This window comes from Struthio camelus, chromosome 3, assembly GCF_040807025.1.
Source record: "Struthio camelus isolate bStrCam1 chromosome 3, bStrCam1.hap1, whole genome shotgun sequence".
In the NCBI taxonomy this organism is placed as follows: domain Eukaryota; kingdom Metazoa; phylum Chordata; class Aves; order Struthioniformes; family Struthionidae; genus Struthio; species Struthio camelus.
The window spans coordinates 119,031,608-119,051,801 of NC_090944.1; the positions used below are offsets into that span (position 1 = coordinate 119,031,608).

At 35.8% G+C, this 20,194-nt stretch overlaps 1 protein-coding gene across 1 annotated transcript in view; it reads right to left on the minus strand.

The window, feature by feature from the left end:
• Positions 1-20,194, minus strand: part of EML6 (EMAP like 6) — a 159,158-nt gene that overhangs the window by 36,707 nt on the left and 102,257 nt on the right. The window contains exons 17-28 of the mRNA XM_068939947.1: positions 18,316-18,409; positions 14,506-14,606; positions 12,425-12,627; positions 10,923-11,034; positions 10,043-10,170; positions 8,233-8,374; positions 6,880-7,032; positions 6,483-6,614; positions 4,294-4,382; positions 3,473-3,649; positions 3,160-3,361; positions 2,783-2,909 (exon numbers count right to left, since the gene is read on the minus strand). Of these exons, the coding sequence (XP_068796048.1) occupies positions 2,783-2,909; positions 3,160-3,361; positions 3,473-3,649; positions 4,294-4,382; positions 6,483-6,614; positions 6,880-7,032; positions 8,233-8,374; positions 10,043-10,170; positions 10,923-11,034; positions 12,425-12,627; positions 14,506-14,606; positions 18,316-18,409 (1,660 nt within the window). The remainder of the gene's footprint in view (positions 1-2,782; positions 2,910-3,159; positions 3,362-3,472; positions 3,650-4,293; positions 4,383-6,482; positions 6,615-6,879; positions 7,033-8,232; positions 8,375-10,042; positions 10,171-10,922; positions 11,035-12,424; positions 12,628-14,505; positions 14,607-18,315; positions 18,410-20,194) is intronic.

Below are 20,194 nucleotides of genomic sequence, written 5' to 3' on the forward strand. Positions count from 1 at the left end.
GCTTCTGCAACAGCTGCAGCAGGGATCCTGCAGAGCACCATCGCTTGCTTCCAAGCCCACTGCGTTCCCTGAGGACTGTATCTGCTGTGCTCTAACAAGGGCAGGATTCCTGCAGGGAGAACGCCATGCCATCACAGTGCTGGTATTATTATTAACCATGTGTTCTGGGTAAATTGAGGAGAAACAACTATGCTTTAAATTCTTTCTGTTCACACACCATTGTTACATATGTTGAACGGTTAAAGCATAAATGTAAGCTGAAGTTTCATTTTAAACATTCAGTCTACATTTGTAAATACTTAATGCATTACATCATTTTAAATGGTCTATATCAGATTATTCGTAATACAGCCACGTTAAATTTCTTAAGCTACCAGTATGGATTAATCTCACCTCCTCAGCAGCCTTTGCAACAAGCAAAGAGAAATAACAGACTCCTTAATGAACTTCTGAATGTTTGTTACAGCAAAGTACCTTTTCGGTATTGTCAGGGGACAAATTTATAATCTGGAAGGCTTTATTTCCCTAGATATATCAAAGGCCAGAAAAGATACCCATCTTCTGCAAGTGCAAATTAGCAAATAAATTTACTAAAATTAAACTAATTAGAAGGCATGATAATATCACCTTAATTTGGAAGTAGAATAATCAATAAACATGCTGAGCAACTACAGCATACTTGGGGATATTAATCAGGCAGATAAGAAAGACTGGGGAATAGAAAACTCCTAGATCATCTAAAATGTTGGGTAATGTCTTCCATTACAGTACTACTCAGCTGTGCTGTTTGCCTGTAAGTTAGGAAGGCTTTGTGTCTTATGATCTAGCTGAGAAATCTTTTCTATGACAAGCATCTTCATTTCCTACTTATGTATGTGGAGAAAAAGCATTTAAGAAAAAAAAGCCACTAGTAACAATTGTGCATTACAGCAGAGTTAAAGGACTAACCAAGGAAGGACTCCGACACCTCTCCTCTCATACTAGGCACTTTGCTACAACCTGTGGACAGTATACACGTAAAAAGATCTTGCAATTTAGAGAAGACATAGGGTGAAACAAACAGAGTGAACACTGGGAACGCAGTTTCTAAATACAAATGCGTAAAGGGGCTGAATAAAGGAATCATGGGCATCTTCTGGCACTTCCTAACATTCAAGTTTACAACTTTAATTTTTCTTACTGTAATTCTCCAAATTTATACGGAAAAAATTAAAATAAAAGAATGACCACTGATAAAAAGAAATTCTACCAAAAGAAACTATATGGGCTCACAGTCTGAGTCATCAGTTGGATTCACGCGTGTCGATCTACTGCATAGGCTTCTATTCATCTGAGCTCATCCAGTAACTGCCAGCATTCACAGGTCCTTATCCTTCATAAAGCTCCATCCCAAAAAGGGAGTAAGACACCCATGTTACCAATAGATGTCATAGCTATTTCACAACTATCGCAATGCAGAGGACATTTCATAGAGAAATAAAGAATCCAGATCCAGTTCCAGACCATGAGGGGAATGGACTTTACTGGCTATAGATTAGATCCTCCTGCTCTCTCCCAGCAGTCCTCTCCCAATTACACTTTCTACTCACCTACTACCCTTGGCCCTTGGTTCCACTCGCCCTCAGCCCTCTATGCCTTAGCTCTTCTCTCTTTTCTTTCCTTTACTGTCCTCTCCCTCATCTCCAGCACTGATCCACCTTCTAGCTTTCCCTGTCCAACCTCATACCTTGACTCATGCATCACTCCCTTTGCAGTTCGTTCCTCCATCCCACTCGTCCAGGTGTGGTTTTGATCCTCCTCTGTTTCTTCCCAAAATACAGCTCTTGCAATATATTTTCTCCTTTGTCTTCCATTCCATATTACTCACTCCCTACACTTCAGTGCAACACTTTCACCTCCTCTGCTTTGCTGGTTAGGTACCATCATGAGTTAAATTATGAACACAAAAGAAGCAACTTCCCAGACCTTAATTCCAGAGTATGGCACCATGAGAATTTCCAGCAGCTCAGACAGCAATTGCAATAAAAGTTCTGCTCCGTCTCAGGAACAGAGCTAGAATATGCTCAATACAGATGTCATTTTTTAAAACTTTAGGTGTTAAATTCCAGCAAGTCCCTCCTCAGCGAGTACAAACTGAGATCTTTTCAAAAGTCCACACTGAGGCAAAAGAAGATGAGAATGCCTGACACTATGGTGAGCCTCTTACCAAATCTCATGTCCACAGCATGGAGGTTCCTTATGAAACAGATGGAACTTTTGATGATCAAGATATTTCCTTTCCTATATTTGTTCTTAAAAACACCTTTTTTTTCAGAATAGTTCAGCTTAGGCCAGCAAATGCCATGGGACGTTCCAGGTTGAACAGTAAAACCTTGACAAAACTAAGCAACTGAAAACAAATTTTCAATGAAGATATCACTAAAAGCTTTAACCACAGAGCATATAGGCGCATTTTTTCACCCTATCACAAATGCCTTGCCACAAACATATGCACAGCTACACATACTATTTAAGAAAGCATATAACTACTTATGTGAACAACAGAAAAGAACACAGCGCTAACAAGGTGTTTTATTTACATATATACATTTTTATCCACCACATTAACACATGTTGTGCCTTACGAACACTATTCTAAATGTTGATTTGTGAATTTTAAAGTTCCTGTTTTGTTAATGTTTCTAAGAACTACTTTTAATTCAATGAAAAGTGATTCAGAGGAATGTAGTGTGGAAATTCACTGTAGAATTCATTTAGAAATGAATGCCTTTGTGCGACATACCTTTCTTCTACTGAAACCTCCTTCAGCTGTTGATGTGGTTTTGTCCCTTCCATTTCTCGGATGCTTACTGCATAGATCTTAGTGGTATAGTCAATTGCTTTTTCTCTTGCAACATCACTATCATAACCTTAGAAAAATAAAACATAAAATAAAATAAACTACTCATGTTTCATAGGAGAAGCATAGAAAACAAGAAGATCTACAGCAATAGAAGGAAGCAAACCAGTCCTACCAACCTCTCCCTGTACTGTGCTAAAGCACAACAAATGAAGAGTTATAGTGAGTCATGAAGGTTTCTCACCCAGCTCAAGCTAAATATCTGACTCTCTGTGGAATGAAGACTAGGTTAAAGATGTGTTTTATACAACCCTTTTTACCTCCATCTTCTTCTGCATCTGTGTCTGATTCTTCACTATCAACCAGTTTACTCTCCTGAATGCCCAAAAATTCTCTGGTCCAGATCATCAAAGCTGTATCAGCACCACCTACAGTCAGCAGCACAGAATCGTTATGCAACCACCGAACATTGGTTACCTGTGCGCTGTGACCCACATACTTCTTGAATTTTGCATGTTGGCCCTGTAGCACAAAGAATTCACATATTAGCAGTTTGACATACCATGAACAGCGTCTTCCCTTACTGCCTTTCTAGTATAGTTTTTGATTAGAGAACTAAACACCACTTATTACCTTTACTGGATATGAAAAAAGCTTCACAAAACCAAAATCATCTCCTGTAGCTAATAGCGTTCCATCTTTGGTAAGACTAGCTGCGTTTACAACGGTGACATCACTGTGCATGGGCCAAATTCCTTCGCAGGTAGGACCAAGAACACATGTCCAGGTGTCCCACTCGATCTTCTCTATCTGCAATCAAAATTTCAACAAATGCAATCATCTTAATAGATAGCCAGTATGCACTGCTTTAATGCTTATATTTTTCTGTCTCTGATATTAACATAATATATTTAACTTTTGTTAGAAAGTATTTACTATTTCCAGCTAATTAATCAAAATTGCACATCTTCATGAAAACTCTTAAAAGTCATTTGAAACATTCCTGCTTTCTCAAGGTAGAGCATGATTTGGATACAAAATTCCTTACAGATTTTCTGAGGTGCTGAGCATTGGCAACTTTCATAGAATCATTGTATGTTACAAATGATCAACATCCTTAAAAGCCAGGTCACATTCTTTAAAGACGGTTTATAAACTGTATGCACATTGACTACACAGAAAACAAGTGACTGTTCAGGGAAAGATAATGGGAAATGACTGCCATTAAACAAACAAAAATGAGCTTACAGATACTAATAGAAACTTACAAGGGCTTCCATTTACAAATGCTACAAAAGATACTTATACGGAATGACTAAATAATTCTAATTCTAACCACTGTAAAGATAATAATTTAAAATGAAAAAATACCATTTAAAGACAGAATAGGCTAATTTCCAGCAACCTAGGAAAATAACTTTGACAATAAAAAATCCAGTAAGCATTATTCATACCTCAGCAATTCTTATAATATGCCTTTTCCCCCTTGGTGCTTCAAAAAATAGTTGTTCTTTGGCACCAGAATTGACTTGCAATAACTTTCCTGGATATGAAATAAGAGTTTATTATGAATCTTATTCATTACTATGAAGATTATGAACTTTCTTTTCATTGAATGAAGAGATTCCTGGGAGTAACCTGAGAAACTATCATCCAGAGAGTTATTCAGAGCAAAAGCAGATAGATGCTTAGAATCACTCTCTTGAGAATCCTCTACTCTTGATTCACTACAGAAGTAATATTTTAAATACCATCCAACATTCTTGAGAAATTATTGTCTTGCAGCAAATAACTTCTTCTGATGAGTAATCTTTTGTTTGTGTTTTCATCATCATGAAAAGTAAAACAGATTTCATACCTGCACTATTAATTTTCAGGAGACTTTTGCAAGACAGGTCTGCAATAAGTTAAAAATATTGTCAGTTGCTAGTATATAGTTAGGCAGTTGTACAACAAACTGTCTTTGAATATGAACTTTAACAGTTCCATACAAATACTGTGATAGCACATAAATAACTTTGTATGGAACTGATGACACATTAGCAAGTTTTTGTGCACAAAGTGAAGAAGCTGTCAAATTCAGTTTTTCAATATTTGATATAAACCCCTTCTTTATAAATCTCACCAAAAATTAAAGGTATTTTCTGAATTTTTCAAATTGTAACAACAGCTATATTAGTTTAAGAAATAGCTTTAGGATTTTATTATAGGATCAGTGCTGCAATATCTAAACTGTATAACTACAGGGAAAGTATTCATTTACTGTGAAACACGAGATTAAATTACCAGCTGCTATGAACTAGTGCAGTTCCTGCTGCTTTATTTGGGCTGGGCCTCTGGCCCTTTGTTCCATGAGCTATATTCAGTCTGTGGGAGTCACTGACGATCAAGAATGCAATATGGACTACAGGAGTAAAATGGCCTTCCTAGCTGACCTGTATAACACAGGTCATACAATTTAATCCATTAATCCTTACATTAGAAGTTTATTTACTATAGTTTCAAGAGTTTCATAGCACCACCAATAACTATGATGCTCATCTATCTATTCTATTACTATCTACTAATTACAACATGTTGTAGAGAAGAAAAACAACCTGTTACTCTATAGAAAAATATTTTCTAGAGAGTCTGTTGCCTTTATGGCTATTACGAAGACAGAGGTGAAGGGAAGAAATGAATATGTATCCCAGGAAAAAGGCAAACAGTATAAAAGGAAGGAATATTGTCCTCATCTTCTAAGAACTACCAGAAAACAGGGAATAAAATAAAGTAATGACAACGAAAAAGTAGCTGTCTTTTTTTATGAAAAATCTTAACAGACAGATCCTCTCCAAATGTAATAAGTATCATTAAATATTAAATTAAATTATAACAAATATCCTTAAGAATACAAAGAATTTTCAGTTTTCTTGTACTTTGTATATGTACATGTAACATATCCAAGAAACGGCTACTTCAGATGTACGTCTTATCAGACCAATTGCTATTATTATGTGCACAACTATCTGTAGTTAGATTATTAAAGTTTTAAGCAAGCACATGGTGTCAGCTTAATTTCAACATGACTTACTAGCTCAGGAATGGCACCCAAACCTGAACAGATTCTGAAAGCACTTTAGTTACTACAAGTGGCCTTGACTGCGTTTTGGGACTAGTATAACAGGGGAACTGATGCTCAAACACACAGAATTGTATTAAGTCCAGGAAGGCTTGTTTGCAAGAGCTCATCATCCAACCTGTCAAATTTAATTAGCTATCACTCTAACTTCATTGCAGTGATTGTCATGTAACACCCAGCAAAGAAGAAAGGAAATTGGACATAAAAGGTGGGAAAGAAAAATGTGCCACATACTACAAAATTACAAAAGAACAAGGCAAAGAACAGCCGTATTATGCCCATAAGTGACATCTTAGCCATGTGTTGTTGCAGTCAAGTACCATGTACTCTGGTGCAAATGCTACAAGTGAGAGGATGAATACCACTAACAAATGTAATTGCACTGAACCCATACGGTGCTTGATGTTGAAGAAGCATTTATATTAGTAGTTACAGTTTATCTTAATAACTGTTGCAAGAAAAGTTATCTGATATTTCCTTTTATAGGCATTTTAAATGTGTATGTCTGGTCAAACATTTTACCTCTTGAGTCCCAGTCAATGTGTGTGATATAGCTAGATGCACCTTTACAAATGCCAACTCTTTTGCTGGTAAGCACATTGTAAATATCTACAAAATTATCATGGGAAGCCACAGCCAGGTATTTTCCTGATTCTGTAAAGAAGAGACATTGAGGTTATCAAAACTGTACATATTATTATGCATTTATATTACTGTAATAACCCTAAGGCCCCAATTAGGGGTAGGCTTCATTATACTAGGCTGTATACAGCCATACAGAACTGAAAACTGTATAAGCTATAAAGCCATGGCGCACACATAAAACCCATCTGTCTTCTGAACATTCAGTCTTATGTCTAGAGAAGAAAAACAAATGCCAAGATAAACATTGCCCTTTCATGCTGTTATCTGATTATACCTCGTGAAAACTTTATATCTGAGATCATTTCCTTTCTGTGGTGGAAAGAGACCATATCTTCAACAGTGTCAGCATTCACCACCAGAAAACTTCCATCATTCAATCCTACAGCCAAGGCTTTCCCATCAGGAGAAAAGGCACAGCATCTCCCACCTACAAAAGAACAGGAAAAGGCGTACCTTAAAGTTTATGAACTTGGGATGGAGAAAACCATCAATAAACGGCAACTAAAAGGTTTTTGCATCAAATATATTCATTTTAAAAGAGATTTGTTATTTATTAAAAGAAATATATCATGTGATAGGAGGGCTATAGATAATATTTTACTCAATTTAAATGGGAATGTACTCTCTGGATGTTCTTGAGATGATTTGATCCCTCTTGAAGTGAGCTTAGGCAAAAATATCACCTTCCAACTACATTGTATATACAACAATGACAGAGACATCAAAAAAGCAAACATAAAGAAAGGGACTCCAGCTGAAAAACTCAAATACTTATCATGAGCAGCATAACTATATGTATTTAAGGGACACTACACTGCATGACGGAGAGCCCCTTCGTTATATGATAGAATAATGGCTCCTTCCAGGTGGAGCATGTTTAACACAGATGGGTACTATACTTCCTCCACTTACTTTCTTGCCCAACAATATTTCTGACTACACCCTTTCATGGCGCTATTCTCATCCATCCCCGAGTTCACCTCTCTAAAACATGTGACTCTGTTTTTCCTCAGCCAGTTAGAGATCCTCTGCTCTGGATCGGTCACTCATAAGGAAGCATGTTGAATTTACACCATAAAATTTCCTGAAGGATATGAATGAGTAACTGAAATAAGAGTAATTTTGAGAAGGCAACATTTCAACATAGCTCATCTACTTTTACACGGAAGAGAGAGGAGAACAACTGGTCATTTTCAGAGAAGTTGGTATAACACATAAAGTTCATATTGGCACTGAACGCTACTTTTGCTTAACAAGTAGAAAAGTTTACTTTTCTCTTTGTAAGGAAAATTTTTAATGTTAGCAACAAATATGCAGGCTTTAAATATTCTGAGGATGGAAAATGATTCTGAAATATAATCTTTCCCCTTCCAGTCACCGGAAAAAAGGTTAAAGTCCATTTTATTATTATTCATTAAAATGGATTATCATCTTATTTTTTTCCACCCTTGACATAGACTTGACACACGCCAAGGACAATTTACTTGCTATGCCTCCAATTTCTTAGTGACTATGTTCCCTTCCTACCTCATTAATGCTTGTGACGTGCACTGAGAGGAAAGACGAAACTGTTATAGAGAGTGAGTCGTATCATTACTATCTCAGTAGATGGCCAAATGAGGATTACCTTTTTTGAGTTTCCTCACTGCCAGCATGCGGTGCTGAGAAGAAAGCTCCCAGATTCGTAGTGTTTTATCATCACTCACTGTTGCACAGACAGGCAAGAGAGGATGAGCTGCCAAGCCCCAGACTTCTCCTTCCATATGTCCCTAAAGGAAACATTTTAATGTAGGACAAATTAACGTATTTTGGTTTCTATAACGTGTTATAGCACTTGCTCTATCTCCTTTTACAAGTCGCAGGCAATAAAGCCTTCACCATTTCCTCTCAAAGATTTCCGTATTCAAAGAGACCTGAATATCTTGCCTGTTTCCTCTAGTAACCATCTGAAATACACTTTTTCCTAATTTCACTCACTAATAGTAGCTGTAATCCCTGTTATACACGTGGTGTCTCTCCCAGACTTGAAATGAATGTACACAAAATAGTTACACCCAAGCTAGGACCTTATCCTGAAGTCCTAATATGGGCTAATCTGTCTGCAAGGTTAAAACAACTTTTTACATTCTGGAGAACCTTTTTGGTCAAGGTCCACATATTTAGTTCTTTTAATCTTTTCTCAGAACTCATTTTTCAAAGTTTTTTATTACTCTTGCTACTGTCTCTAGATTCCCTTCACTTGCATATTTTATTGCATTTCAAGGTTAACTCATTTTGAATTTTGGATTCCAGTTTGGTAACTGGCATCTATTTTTGAGATGGAGAAATTCCATTAAAACAAAAAGAAGAGAACTGTCCGGTCATCTTGATTACATCTTAGGTATTTGCTCTTTTTCCTAAGGTGCTGCATGCAAGCATGTAATTTAACCTGGCTGACAATTACAAAACTTTGTACATAACTGCATTATGAAGAAGCAGGTACCTCCCATCTCCTTGTTATCAGAATACTCACAGTAATCAGGTAAATTGAAGGTAATTTTACTATCACACCACCTTACTACTTACGTGAAGGGAAATACATGAGGAGGAGATTGCAATTACAAGTTAGTTAACAAATTAAAAATAAGACAGAATACATCTTTTCACATCTTAGATCACTATGGCTACTATGAAAGCAATACAAATCTGAAAGATTACTTTATGTGATTAGAACTGATTGGAAACCATAATATCAAAGATAAGACACAATATTTTTCTATCAAACAATGTTTATATAGTCAGTTACAGAAACCAAAAAGTAAAAATGTAACAAATTATAACTCCGTGAAAGAGATAAACAATTTTCTACATACAGACAGCAGGGTTATTAAAGATACAAAAACTAAGCAACATCAAACATATCAGTGGACATATACATAAGAATTGTGCTAACCAAACTTGACAAAACCCTTCATGTCTTGCAAACAGAGATCTCTTTATGCTGTGCAACAGATGCAATGCCAGCATGTCACCGCAGAAAAGTGTCACAGCTCTAAAACGATTTTTAACAAAGGAAAATATAGGATCCTTCAGACTACGCTATATTATTTCAGTAAAAGCAAATAAATGGAACCACACTGTCAAAATAAAATAAACAGACTGCATTAGCTCCACTCTTTATTTTTCATTCTTATACTGGCTCCTAAACTAAAAAGTCTAAAAAGTCCATAAAAAGTCCATAAAAAGCCTGAATAGCATTTGAACTCTATGGACTCTTCATCTTAACTTCAGAATTCCATCATCCTCAAAGACATTCATATAAAAAAGCATCAACTTCTGTGTGAGCAGGAAAAGGAATGGTGGCCAACAGGATTAATGAAAACAGAAAGAAAATGACTGAGGAAATCATAGAGTGCCTTGTACAGGGAATATTTTGATACAGAAGATCAGTATTGTACCTGAACAAGTAGAGTCATAGGACCACTTTTATCAATTTCAAGTATCTCTCCATTTTTAGTTCCCACTAGTATATGTCCATGTCCTAGACTGATGGCTCGAATAGAGGGATTGTCTTCTAGAAGTAAACCTGAAGAATACAAAGATATTCATTCTAAGCTTTATTGCAAAACCAAACAGAGCCTCATATCACCTATAGCTTATATATCTTATGTTAACTATGATTAAAATCTTTTAAGATTAACTGTGAAACATGAGATATGTTTGTCTAATGAAACTGCTAGCTAATCCATGGATTTAATTAATAGTTCAAAGGAGGGGAGCTTGTGCTATTCTGGAGTGTGGAAATGCAAAGGCTTACCACTTTAAGAGTCACTATGTGTAAGGGGTGCAGATGCATAATGTTCATACAAATTCTATGGTTATCTGTGAATACTGCTTTACAAACTTCCATAATGATGCCTGATAATAGTCCACTATAGAGGAAGTACAATTTAACAGGTCTTTCCAATTCATAGGGACCCTACTTTTACTGCAGGAAATTTGGCCTCTTCAGGAAGCTAGTGGCTAAACACAGAACAGATTTTGGAAAAGCCAAATTAACGCGCTTGTGACATTTCTCTATAAAACCATTTCCTTAGTGAAAACAGGGCCAAATATCAGGGAGATATTTGAGAAGGAAATAGCAGAACAAACTATAAAATGATAAAGAATGTGTGAAATACAAGCTATATCAATCAAAGCAGAACAATTCCAGCTCAGAGTAATAAATAGGATAGTACTGTTCCCTTTGTGTTTTGGTAAGATTTTTACACCTATTAGTGCCACTTTACCAACCGTCATTCATCTGGTCCTTATTAAAACACATTGAAAAAATAATACCTTTAGAACTAGCAGATAGTGCTGCTCTTTTAATTGCGTAGGTCTTCAGACATCTTTCAAACATATCATCCCAAAGTGCCACAATTCCATCTTTTCCACCAGTTACAAAACCCTGTGTGATCGTAGTATGAAAAAAATACATAAACAAACACCAACATTCTCAAGATAGTCTACAGAAAGACATGTCCAATTGCAGTATAAATTCCTCTGCATGCTTTGCTCATGTGTCCAATTTAAAATATTGGAGCCTATTTCTGTGATGCAAAACTATAAGGGGAGAAGACTTAGAAAGTGGTTTTTGTAGGGTTCTATCTTATAAGGATCTATAACCAAATAGAGTGCATTCTACTCTAAATAATGATGTTGGACCACAACATTTTTCTGCATAGGGAAATAAGCTGTGGAAAAGTACATGTGAGATCCTTAGAAGTGACAATGGTTAGTTATCTGCAGATATTCCAAATTCAACTAACTTTGCAGATGTTTTAAATTTAGCTCTGATAATAGATTGGGAAGATTGGGAGAGATTTTTTGATTAATTCTCTTGGTAGATTCTTTTTATCAGTGCCAAGTGAGTGCAAAACACAGCATAAATCATAGGCCAGCAATAATATAAGTGAGGAAGATGTTTAGAAAATGGAGTGCCAAGATCACATAGAAAAATTGACTGAAAAACTAGGAGCAATCAGTTAGTGCCAGAAAGGATTGAGCCAGAGGGATCCAATCTTAATGTTTTTAACTAATATTCTTCTTCTCAAGCTATAATTTTAAAGCTGAAACTGATATTCCATTATCATCATCTTCAAATTGCCAGCACATTTCCAGTGGAAAAACTTATGTGACGATATCACTTATGTGATATCAGTAATAATATATTTTGCCACATTTTCTTTTAAGGATATATTGATGCTACTGAAGGAAAAATACTTTGGATGTCTGGAATAACTATCTCAGAAAAACAAAACCTCTGAATATTTGAATTCTTGCTTGCCTAAGATATAGTGACAGTAAATAAAAGAAAAATCCATGGTTCATATTGTGGAAATTCATAATGCAAAAGCATTTTGTGGGATCAGATTGAAGAGGCAATGTATGCTACCTGTTACTCTCCTATGTTTTACAAACATGAAAATGAAATGCATGAGCACAGAGAGAAATAGATTCTACATATTTAGAGGTTACAAAGCTACTGCTCGCATAACGAATACATATAATCTGGTGCCTAGGAATACATACTTACTAAATATTACAATTCATTCATGTTCATTTTGTGTTTTTCGTCACATTCAGTTTCATTCAGTGCACCTTGTTTTTCTTTTACAGTCTTGTTTACTAACGCACTTTTAATCTCAGTATAATGTAGAACAATGAATTGCTTACATGCACATGTACAAAATCTGAATAACTTAATTGGGAGATTCATGATACAGCTCTACACTTTTAAAACACAGTATTGCAACAAAAATAATCAAGGTGAATGGATCACATAAGATGACAAATACCTTATCCAATGCATGCATTGCAAATACAGGTCCGTCATGGGCTTTCACTGTCTTAAGCAACAAAGTATCCTTCCAGATATAAATGTCTCCAGTAGCAGCTCCAGAGAAAACTAGATCTTCTATTCGCCCATACGAGACACTCATCATAGTTTCCAGTTTTCCACTACTTCCAAATGTTCCTCGCTTCGATGTAAAGCCTCCACCTACAATATAAACAAAAGCATTTTTATATGTCAGTTTGTAGCCACAATGCTTTAAAAGGTAAATATCTTGACCCCATTATCTCTTGTTGTTGCCTAAGACATAGTAGATAACAGAAATATTGAAAATATAGTGCACAAGAGAAAAACATAATATAGGAAAGTCAATCTAGTAATGACAATCTTAAAGCAGCACAGGCTGTATTCTTCAGATTATTATTTCCGAGTAGCTGATGAACTTTGGTGAGGAACTGTACAGAAGAACCAACAAACTAATACAACAGCTGGCAGAACATCTTCTGCACAAAACAGCCTGCCAACCTCCCTTTTTCTCTTCAGAAGTGACCACAACTACATAAAAGATATCAGAGGTTTGTATTAGTTGTACACTGGCAACGTGACAACCTGACAGCAGTTTTGCAGGATGAATGGCAGGATTTGGTCCTATTTAGATTGCCAGAGAACCATCCTGGGCCAAACACACTTGTTTGCTTTGGTGCATAAAGGAGGAAGTAGCCATGTGTGCACATTAAATTGAATGCATTTAGACAAAAATATGTATACAAGTACCAAAATAATATAAGAAGTGCTCTTGCTTCAGTCATCACGTATTTCATATTTACACCAGGCTTACTTTCTCAATTCTGCTGAGCAAAATTTAGATCAAAATATATCCCTTTGCAAAGAGATTAAGAGACTGCTTATTGCAAATGAGTGCAAGAGAATTCCGCAAATACCAATGCAAGTATATTTAATTATAACAAAAATACCCTAAACATAATTTAAAAATGCAGGAAAAAATGGTAATTTTTAATCTGAGGGCACCTGAACCACTTGAACACAGTAGTATAAGTACGGGAACTTCTTAAAACTCTCTAATTATGAGTTATCTTGAGTTTTATTTTTAGCTGCCCCTGTACTGACTACCTTTGCTGAATTTTACACAGAAGATGCTCTGTGAGACCTTCTTACTCCTGTAGTGTTTGTAGGATTAATGGTCATCAAGAATAAAAAATCCCACCCTGAAGAAAAAACATCCTCAGTCGGAAACCAATGCTGCTATCTTTCTCAGTATGACAGAATAATTTAGACTGACAGCTATCTTCTCATTCTGAACATTCTGATTATTATTTTCAGAACCTTAAACTGTTCTTAAAGAATGGAAAACTATACATTTCATTTTTCATTATTTAGAAATTTGTGTCATATGAAAACGATATTATCTTTAATATCTTGATTCTTGTGATCTCATGTCATGATTTTTAGCCTATTGGATAAATCACTGCAACCGAATTTCTGCAAAATATCTGGTCCTTTACTTCTCTTTTGTTTTGCCCGAGCAAGTATTTTAAAGATCTGTTCTCAAACCCGTTTTTCCCTTTTGGCAGCTTCACCCATGTGCTTCCATATCTCTCTGATGACTAAAAAAAGTTCTATCTTGAAAAATTAAAGGATTACAGAAGTGTTGTATCAGTACCTGAAGTTCCAGCAGTGCCTTTCAAGCATGTTTAAGCACTTTTTAACCTTTTTTAGTCCTACCAGAAGCCCCTAAAATTCTTACCTCACTTTTTCACAATAAGGGTGATAATCTGTTTGAGTGAGTCACAGGAATTCATGTTTTTTGAGAGCCAAAGATGTTTATCCAGGGAAAATCCTTAGTGCTATTACTAGAGTTAATAAAACAATGCTCTGGAAATTTGGACTTCCAAAGAGAAAGGAATATAGTGACATTTGCTGAATCAGAAGTAGATTTTGACCACTTTAGTATTGATAACTAGAAAATTCCTTTACAAATAAAACAAATTCTTAAACTGAGATCATGAGGTCCCTGTATCAGAGAAATTCTCAAATAAATTAAGTAGAAAATACTCAGTACAGTACCTGCTTGCTGCCAAAATTTGATGTGCTTCATCCCAACTGTGACTAGTTTGTCTACATGATGTGGATTACACTTCACTACAAATATTTTATCTTTATGGCCCCTGTAATAAAAATAATAATTAAAAAACATGAGATAAGGGATGACTCAACATTTAAAACATTCTTTTTAAGTAGGCATGCCATGGTATCGGACTTATCAGATAGAAGTCTTTTGAGTATAACACCAACAATGAGAATCCAATGACAGCATCTGCCATGCTCTTGCTGCAAACATGGCTCTATATGGCTGTAAAACAATATGAGGATTGGCAAACCAGTCACCGAGGTCATGCCTACATTATTTCTGTCATCATTACCCCGTCTAACAAAAAGAGACTGAGCCACACTTCTAATGTGAAAGAGTTTAGCCTTGGGAGTCCAACCCACTGAGTTTGCAGAACATACCTGAGCACACATAGTATGTGAATTAGACTACAGAAATGTGGTGAATAAAAATTGTTTCCCACTGAATTTCAGTTCAGTTAAGCCATACTGAAGAGGCAGGCAACAAAGGTCAATGCAATTAAGGCAAGGTATAAAGGGCAAAATAAATATTTAAATAGATAAAAACTCCATTTGTAAATATTTAAAATACTCTGTCAAGAAAAACTGTGAAGGCTCTAAGCAACTGTGCTTTAACAGGATAATTGAAATAATGAATCGTAAAAGGATAATTCAGAAAACAGTTTGTTCAGCAGCAAATGCATCTTCAAATTTAGTTCTCAGGTAATCAAAATTATACTTCTTGGAGTAAATCTTTATGGGAATTTGCAAGTTTAAGTTTCACTACTGCAAAAAACATCCTCAGATGCAAGTACTAATTATTACTATTTCAGTGTTTTATAAAAAATCAAAAGTAAAAATTACTACCTTTTCCTGTCAACATTGTAAATCTGGAATTCTCAGGTTTTATACTGTCATAACGTAACTTTTGTCTGATAGATTTACCAGATCTGAAAAATCACAAGATTCTGATAATCCCCTTGATTTTATCATTCTCTTTTGGTAAATCAGTCTAGCCAAGAAACAGTACTTTATACCTTCGACATCTGAAGCACAGCTTTTTGCTGTTCTTCCTTTTCCTGTTCTTCTACTTTACTATAATGTTGCCCAGCCTTTCAGTTCAGGCAGGGCATATTGCCTCTACTGCATAATCATAACGTGCCTGTCATGAGTCCAAAAACCAACTAATCGCACGCGGTGCAGATGTTCCTTGTAAAACAGCAACTGTACATCTGTCCATGCACTAGGATGAGTAAGCGGCCCCGGTCATCTAAGGCAGTGCACTGACACACAGCTAGAAGTGCCTCTGCCACCTGATACATGATGCCTTCCTTTTAGATCTGTAACTTCCATGTCTGTTCATGGGACATATTTGGTCATGGGTTTGGGCTGTGAGGAGAAAGGGAGGTAGGAGGAGGCTACAGGCTGACAAAAGGTGCATCTTGCCTGCGACCTGCTGCTTGACCATGCCTGAGACCCTTCAGTGAAGCTAGTCTGGATTTGCAGAGGGACGTCAATAGCGCTGAGGCATGAAATCTAGATTGCATGGCACGCACTCGCACTCCAATTTCCCATTATAGTAAGACTGAAAAATTTATCCATGATAACAGGAAGCCTATGTAGCTTTTGTGTTCCAAGGAACTGACACAGAACATTTGCCCTTACACAATGAAGTAAGTAGAACAGCATGATGTTCACTGATTTAGATGACTGTAAATAAATTTGACAATGCCTCCCTCAGCTCCCCTAGGGATTGCAGTCCACTAGTACAAGTACACTTGATTCCCTACTAGGATCAAGTAGGACCAGCACTGTATCAGCATGGAAGGCATGAAAAGGCAGCAAAAGAAAGTCAGATGTGTTTTGATTCTAAAAGCAGATGCTTACTCAATAAGGATTTTAATGAAACTAGACAGAAGTTTGTAAAGCCAGGATAGATGATTTATCTAGTGAGGAATTGAAAGAAATAAATGAAAATACATTCTGAAGGCAAGAAAGGGAAACTAAGATGTCATGCTGAAGTAATTCACCCTAAGAACACTAAGAAAAAACAATATTCACAAAAAATAACTATCAAATAACTACAAAATAAACATAACAAATGCTTGTATATAGTGAATGTTTGCTTCATTTAACCTTCTAGATGAATTCTTCTTGGGGAAAATGTCTAAAACTTAGATGCAAACCCTCCTGCTCATTTTTTTGTCTATTATATCTGTTCTATTGTGCCTACCAGCATGGGAGACTGGCCTAGAGGCACTGCTGAAAAATAAATAATCATATAAATTGGAACTTTTTAGACAGTAAACTCTTATTTTTAACTCTTTTAACTCTTATTTATTTTAAACCCTGCCTATTTTTAAAATTACAGATTAGCAATAATAGTAGATACATTTAGTATGTATATTATTATACACTGCAAAAACATGAGTATTTAATTTTATATCTCTCTCATGAGCAACATGAGCCAGGTAGCCTCTACAGCCCATCCCTATCTTGTTTTTAAAAGCGCAGAGGTTCTCCATGGGAAGATATAAGGTGTTTCTCTGCTTGTGAGTCTGCACCACTATCTGTCTAGACACAGTAAGGCTGGGACAGGAAAACAAATTCAAATGTCATGTTTTACAACACAGAAAAGAGTGTTGCTAAGGAAGACCTACAATGCAAATTTTGAACAGGATTTAAAATCTTGATACCCAATTTAAAGGATGTCTGAGACAATACTATATAGTGAATACAGCTTATGGTACACACACACTTGAATTAAAATCATTATTTCTTCAATAATGGTATACTACTAATAGCGCTGCCAGTAGAAAATTTTATTATTTCTTCTGGAGCATGTCACCATTCAATACTAAAACCATTTTTTGCAGACATTTTTTAGTGGTTATACTAAAAATGTCTAACTGACAAATGCTAAATGTTAAATAGCTGCAGGTAGTAGATGAAATGAACTCTTTGTCTCTTTGGTACATAAGGCCATGCCTACATTGGTTCTACAGAATTTAAGTATCTTTATCTGAGAGTCACTTTTGATTTGCCCGAGAGTAAGACACAAACCAGACTCCCAAACTGTTTGACTCTCCCAGCATGTACAACTCGTTTAATATAAAGAAACTGCTGCAATTCAATATTTTAGAAGAAAAGAAGTCAAACACGCAAACTATAATTCAATCATATTCCCAACATTGGTCTCTTCGAGCAATTGCAAAACGCCGAAGCAAAAGCTCCTTCTGCACTACTGGGTTAATAGTTAAGCTTTCTGCAAGAGCAAATTGCAAGAGCAAATATCTCAAAAAAATCTGATTCAGAAGGAAGGCAAAATCAGTAGACCTTGAAGAATCTATTTATATTAGAGGGAGTATTTTTTTTCTTTTTAGAAGAGTAAGCAGCAGATGCAACCCAGCATACCATTGAGTGCATAACAGAAAATACGGCATCTCTGATGACTTACGCCCTAAATCAGGAAATGAAAGTGAGAGAAAGTATTAACTGAGCTTTAAAATTATTAAGTGAGAAATAATATCAATGTAGCCATCCCAACAGAAATGCTAGGGAACTCCTGGTAGAAATATTTCACAGGATCCACATAATTAGCAGCAGATCCTTAGATTTTTCATATGGATATATAGCTCTGAAACATTGTATTGCTTTCAGATATGTCTTCTGTTTATTCCTATAAACAAAGTAATATGTGTGGATGATATTATTCAGAAAATTGTAATCGTAATCAAAGGGCACGTTCATACTGAGTTGTATTCTTACCTGGTTGTTGCTAGCTTTTCTCCTTTTTTCCAATCCCAAAACACAATGGCATGATTATCATCTAACCCAACAGATGCCAAACATTTCCCATCAGCTGTACAAAAGCAATACTTAATGTTAAAAGTGCTAGGGCTTTAACTGAAAATATAACAGGTAATGAACACAATAAAACATACTGTACACTGAATTTCAAAGGATGCATTATAAATGAGGCTGCATATTTTAGAATGTGAAAGAGACATAGTACCTATATGCAGAAAATGATTCTTCATCTACAGCGGTAGGGGGGGCCCTGAATGTAGAAAAGGTGTAGTTACATTGCACAGATGCTGAGGGTACCTTTTGGGAACATGCAAAGCCATATGCTTAAATGATGGATTCGGACTTTTGACTATAGCAAACGGATTTCACAGCATATTAAATGCAGGATTACTTCATGGGTCAGCTGACCTGAGCAAAGTGATATGCAATATCTCCAATAATGTTTTGCAGATATGGAGGAAAATTCAACTGCCTTGACCATCTAGAACTCCTAAACATACATTTGGTTATCAGACCAAATGTGGGAAATAGATTTGTTTCCAGGTAATATATCTGAGGAGTGAGAGAGAGAAAAAAGGAGAGAAAAATGTTGTCTTATACTAGATCTTTTTTGATATCCCTGTGGTAAATGCTAAGCAGAACTTTACAAATAGTACCTCTGTTACCTGGAAACATAAACTGTGTAAATAAAATAGTGCAAACTAGGAAACAAATTGTTTCTGCAAAGCTATATGGGTACACATGCAATATATAGAAGCAAACCTTTGAACTAAAACTAAATATATTGTCAGGAAAGCACAAGACAATCACTTTTTCCCATGAGAGAAAGATCTGTGGAACTAGCCACCTAGAGCATTTGACTGCTCCCACATCCACTGTAACATTGAATTGTTTTGAAGTTTATTATTTTTATCATTTATTTATTGATACCACACAGGGCATGCAGAAAGTTTTCCATATGCCTTAAAGGGGAATTCAAAGGCAAATGAACAACAAAATGAACAAAGTTCAGGACTAAGAAATTAAAGGCTTTCATTATATTAATCTGTTCATTTTACTTCAACTAACATGACATATGTGAATGTTTAAGAGGGACCTAAAGATGAACATGAAACATACTGAGGATGAATTCACTGAAAAGAACTCACAGAAGCAGGAATAAATCAGTTAGAGTGACCAATGAGCAGTTTGATGAATCTGAGGCAAAGCAGAGATGTTCAGGGCAATGTGAGTCCTAATGCTGGGCAACATACTGTTAATGATTTCGTCTTTGTTGTTCTTAGTACAACCATACAAAAACCTGAATTTTGGTTTGGTAACTAAAAAAAAGACAAGAATTGGTGTTGACTGAAGTTGTTTACTGAATTTGACCCATAGTAATGAATGTGCTTAAGCTGCATTTTTACATTTACTTAAGCTGCAAAACCCAAACTGATTTTTTGACAGTAAAATTCCTGTCCGCTTCCCTCTATCTAGCCATTGGCAAAGTCTTCTTCCACAAGCTGTATTTGCTGATACAGCTAGCCATAATTAGACTAGGAAAATAGATTATATTTAAAAATATATTCTAACTAAGATACCTATATAACTATCTTGACCACATTTCCATGGTAGTCAACTACTCCTCAGATTCAATTCTTGATGCATTTTTAGTCTATTATTAAACTGCTGAGACAGAACATTTGCCAGAAGAGGAACAAATACTCAGAGAGATTAGGATTCAGATTCACTGATGGCCTTCAGTTCCTAAAGTAGACTGCCAACAGAATTAAACACCTGAACTGAGAAACACAGTCAGTCTGCCTAACCTCTTAAGATGACTAAAAGTCTATATATG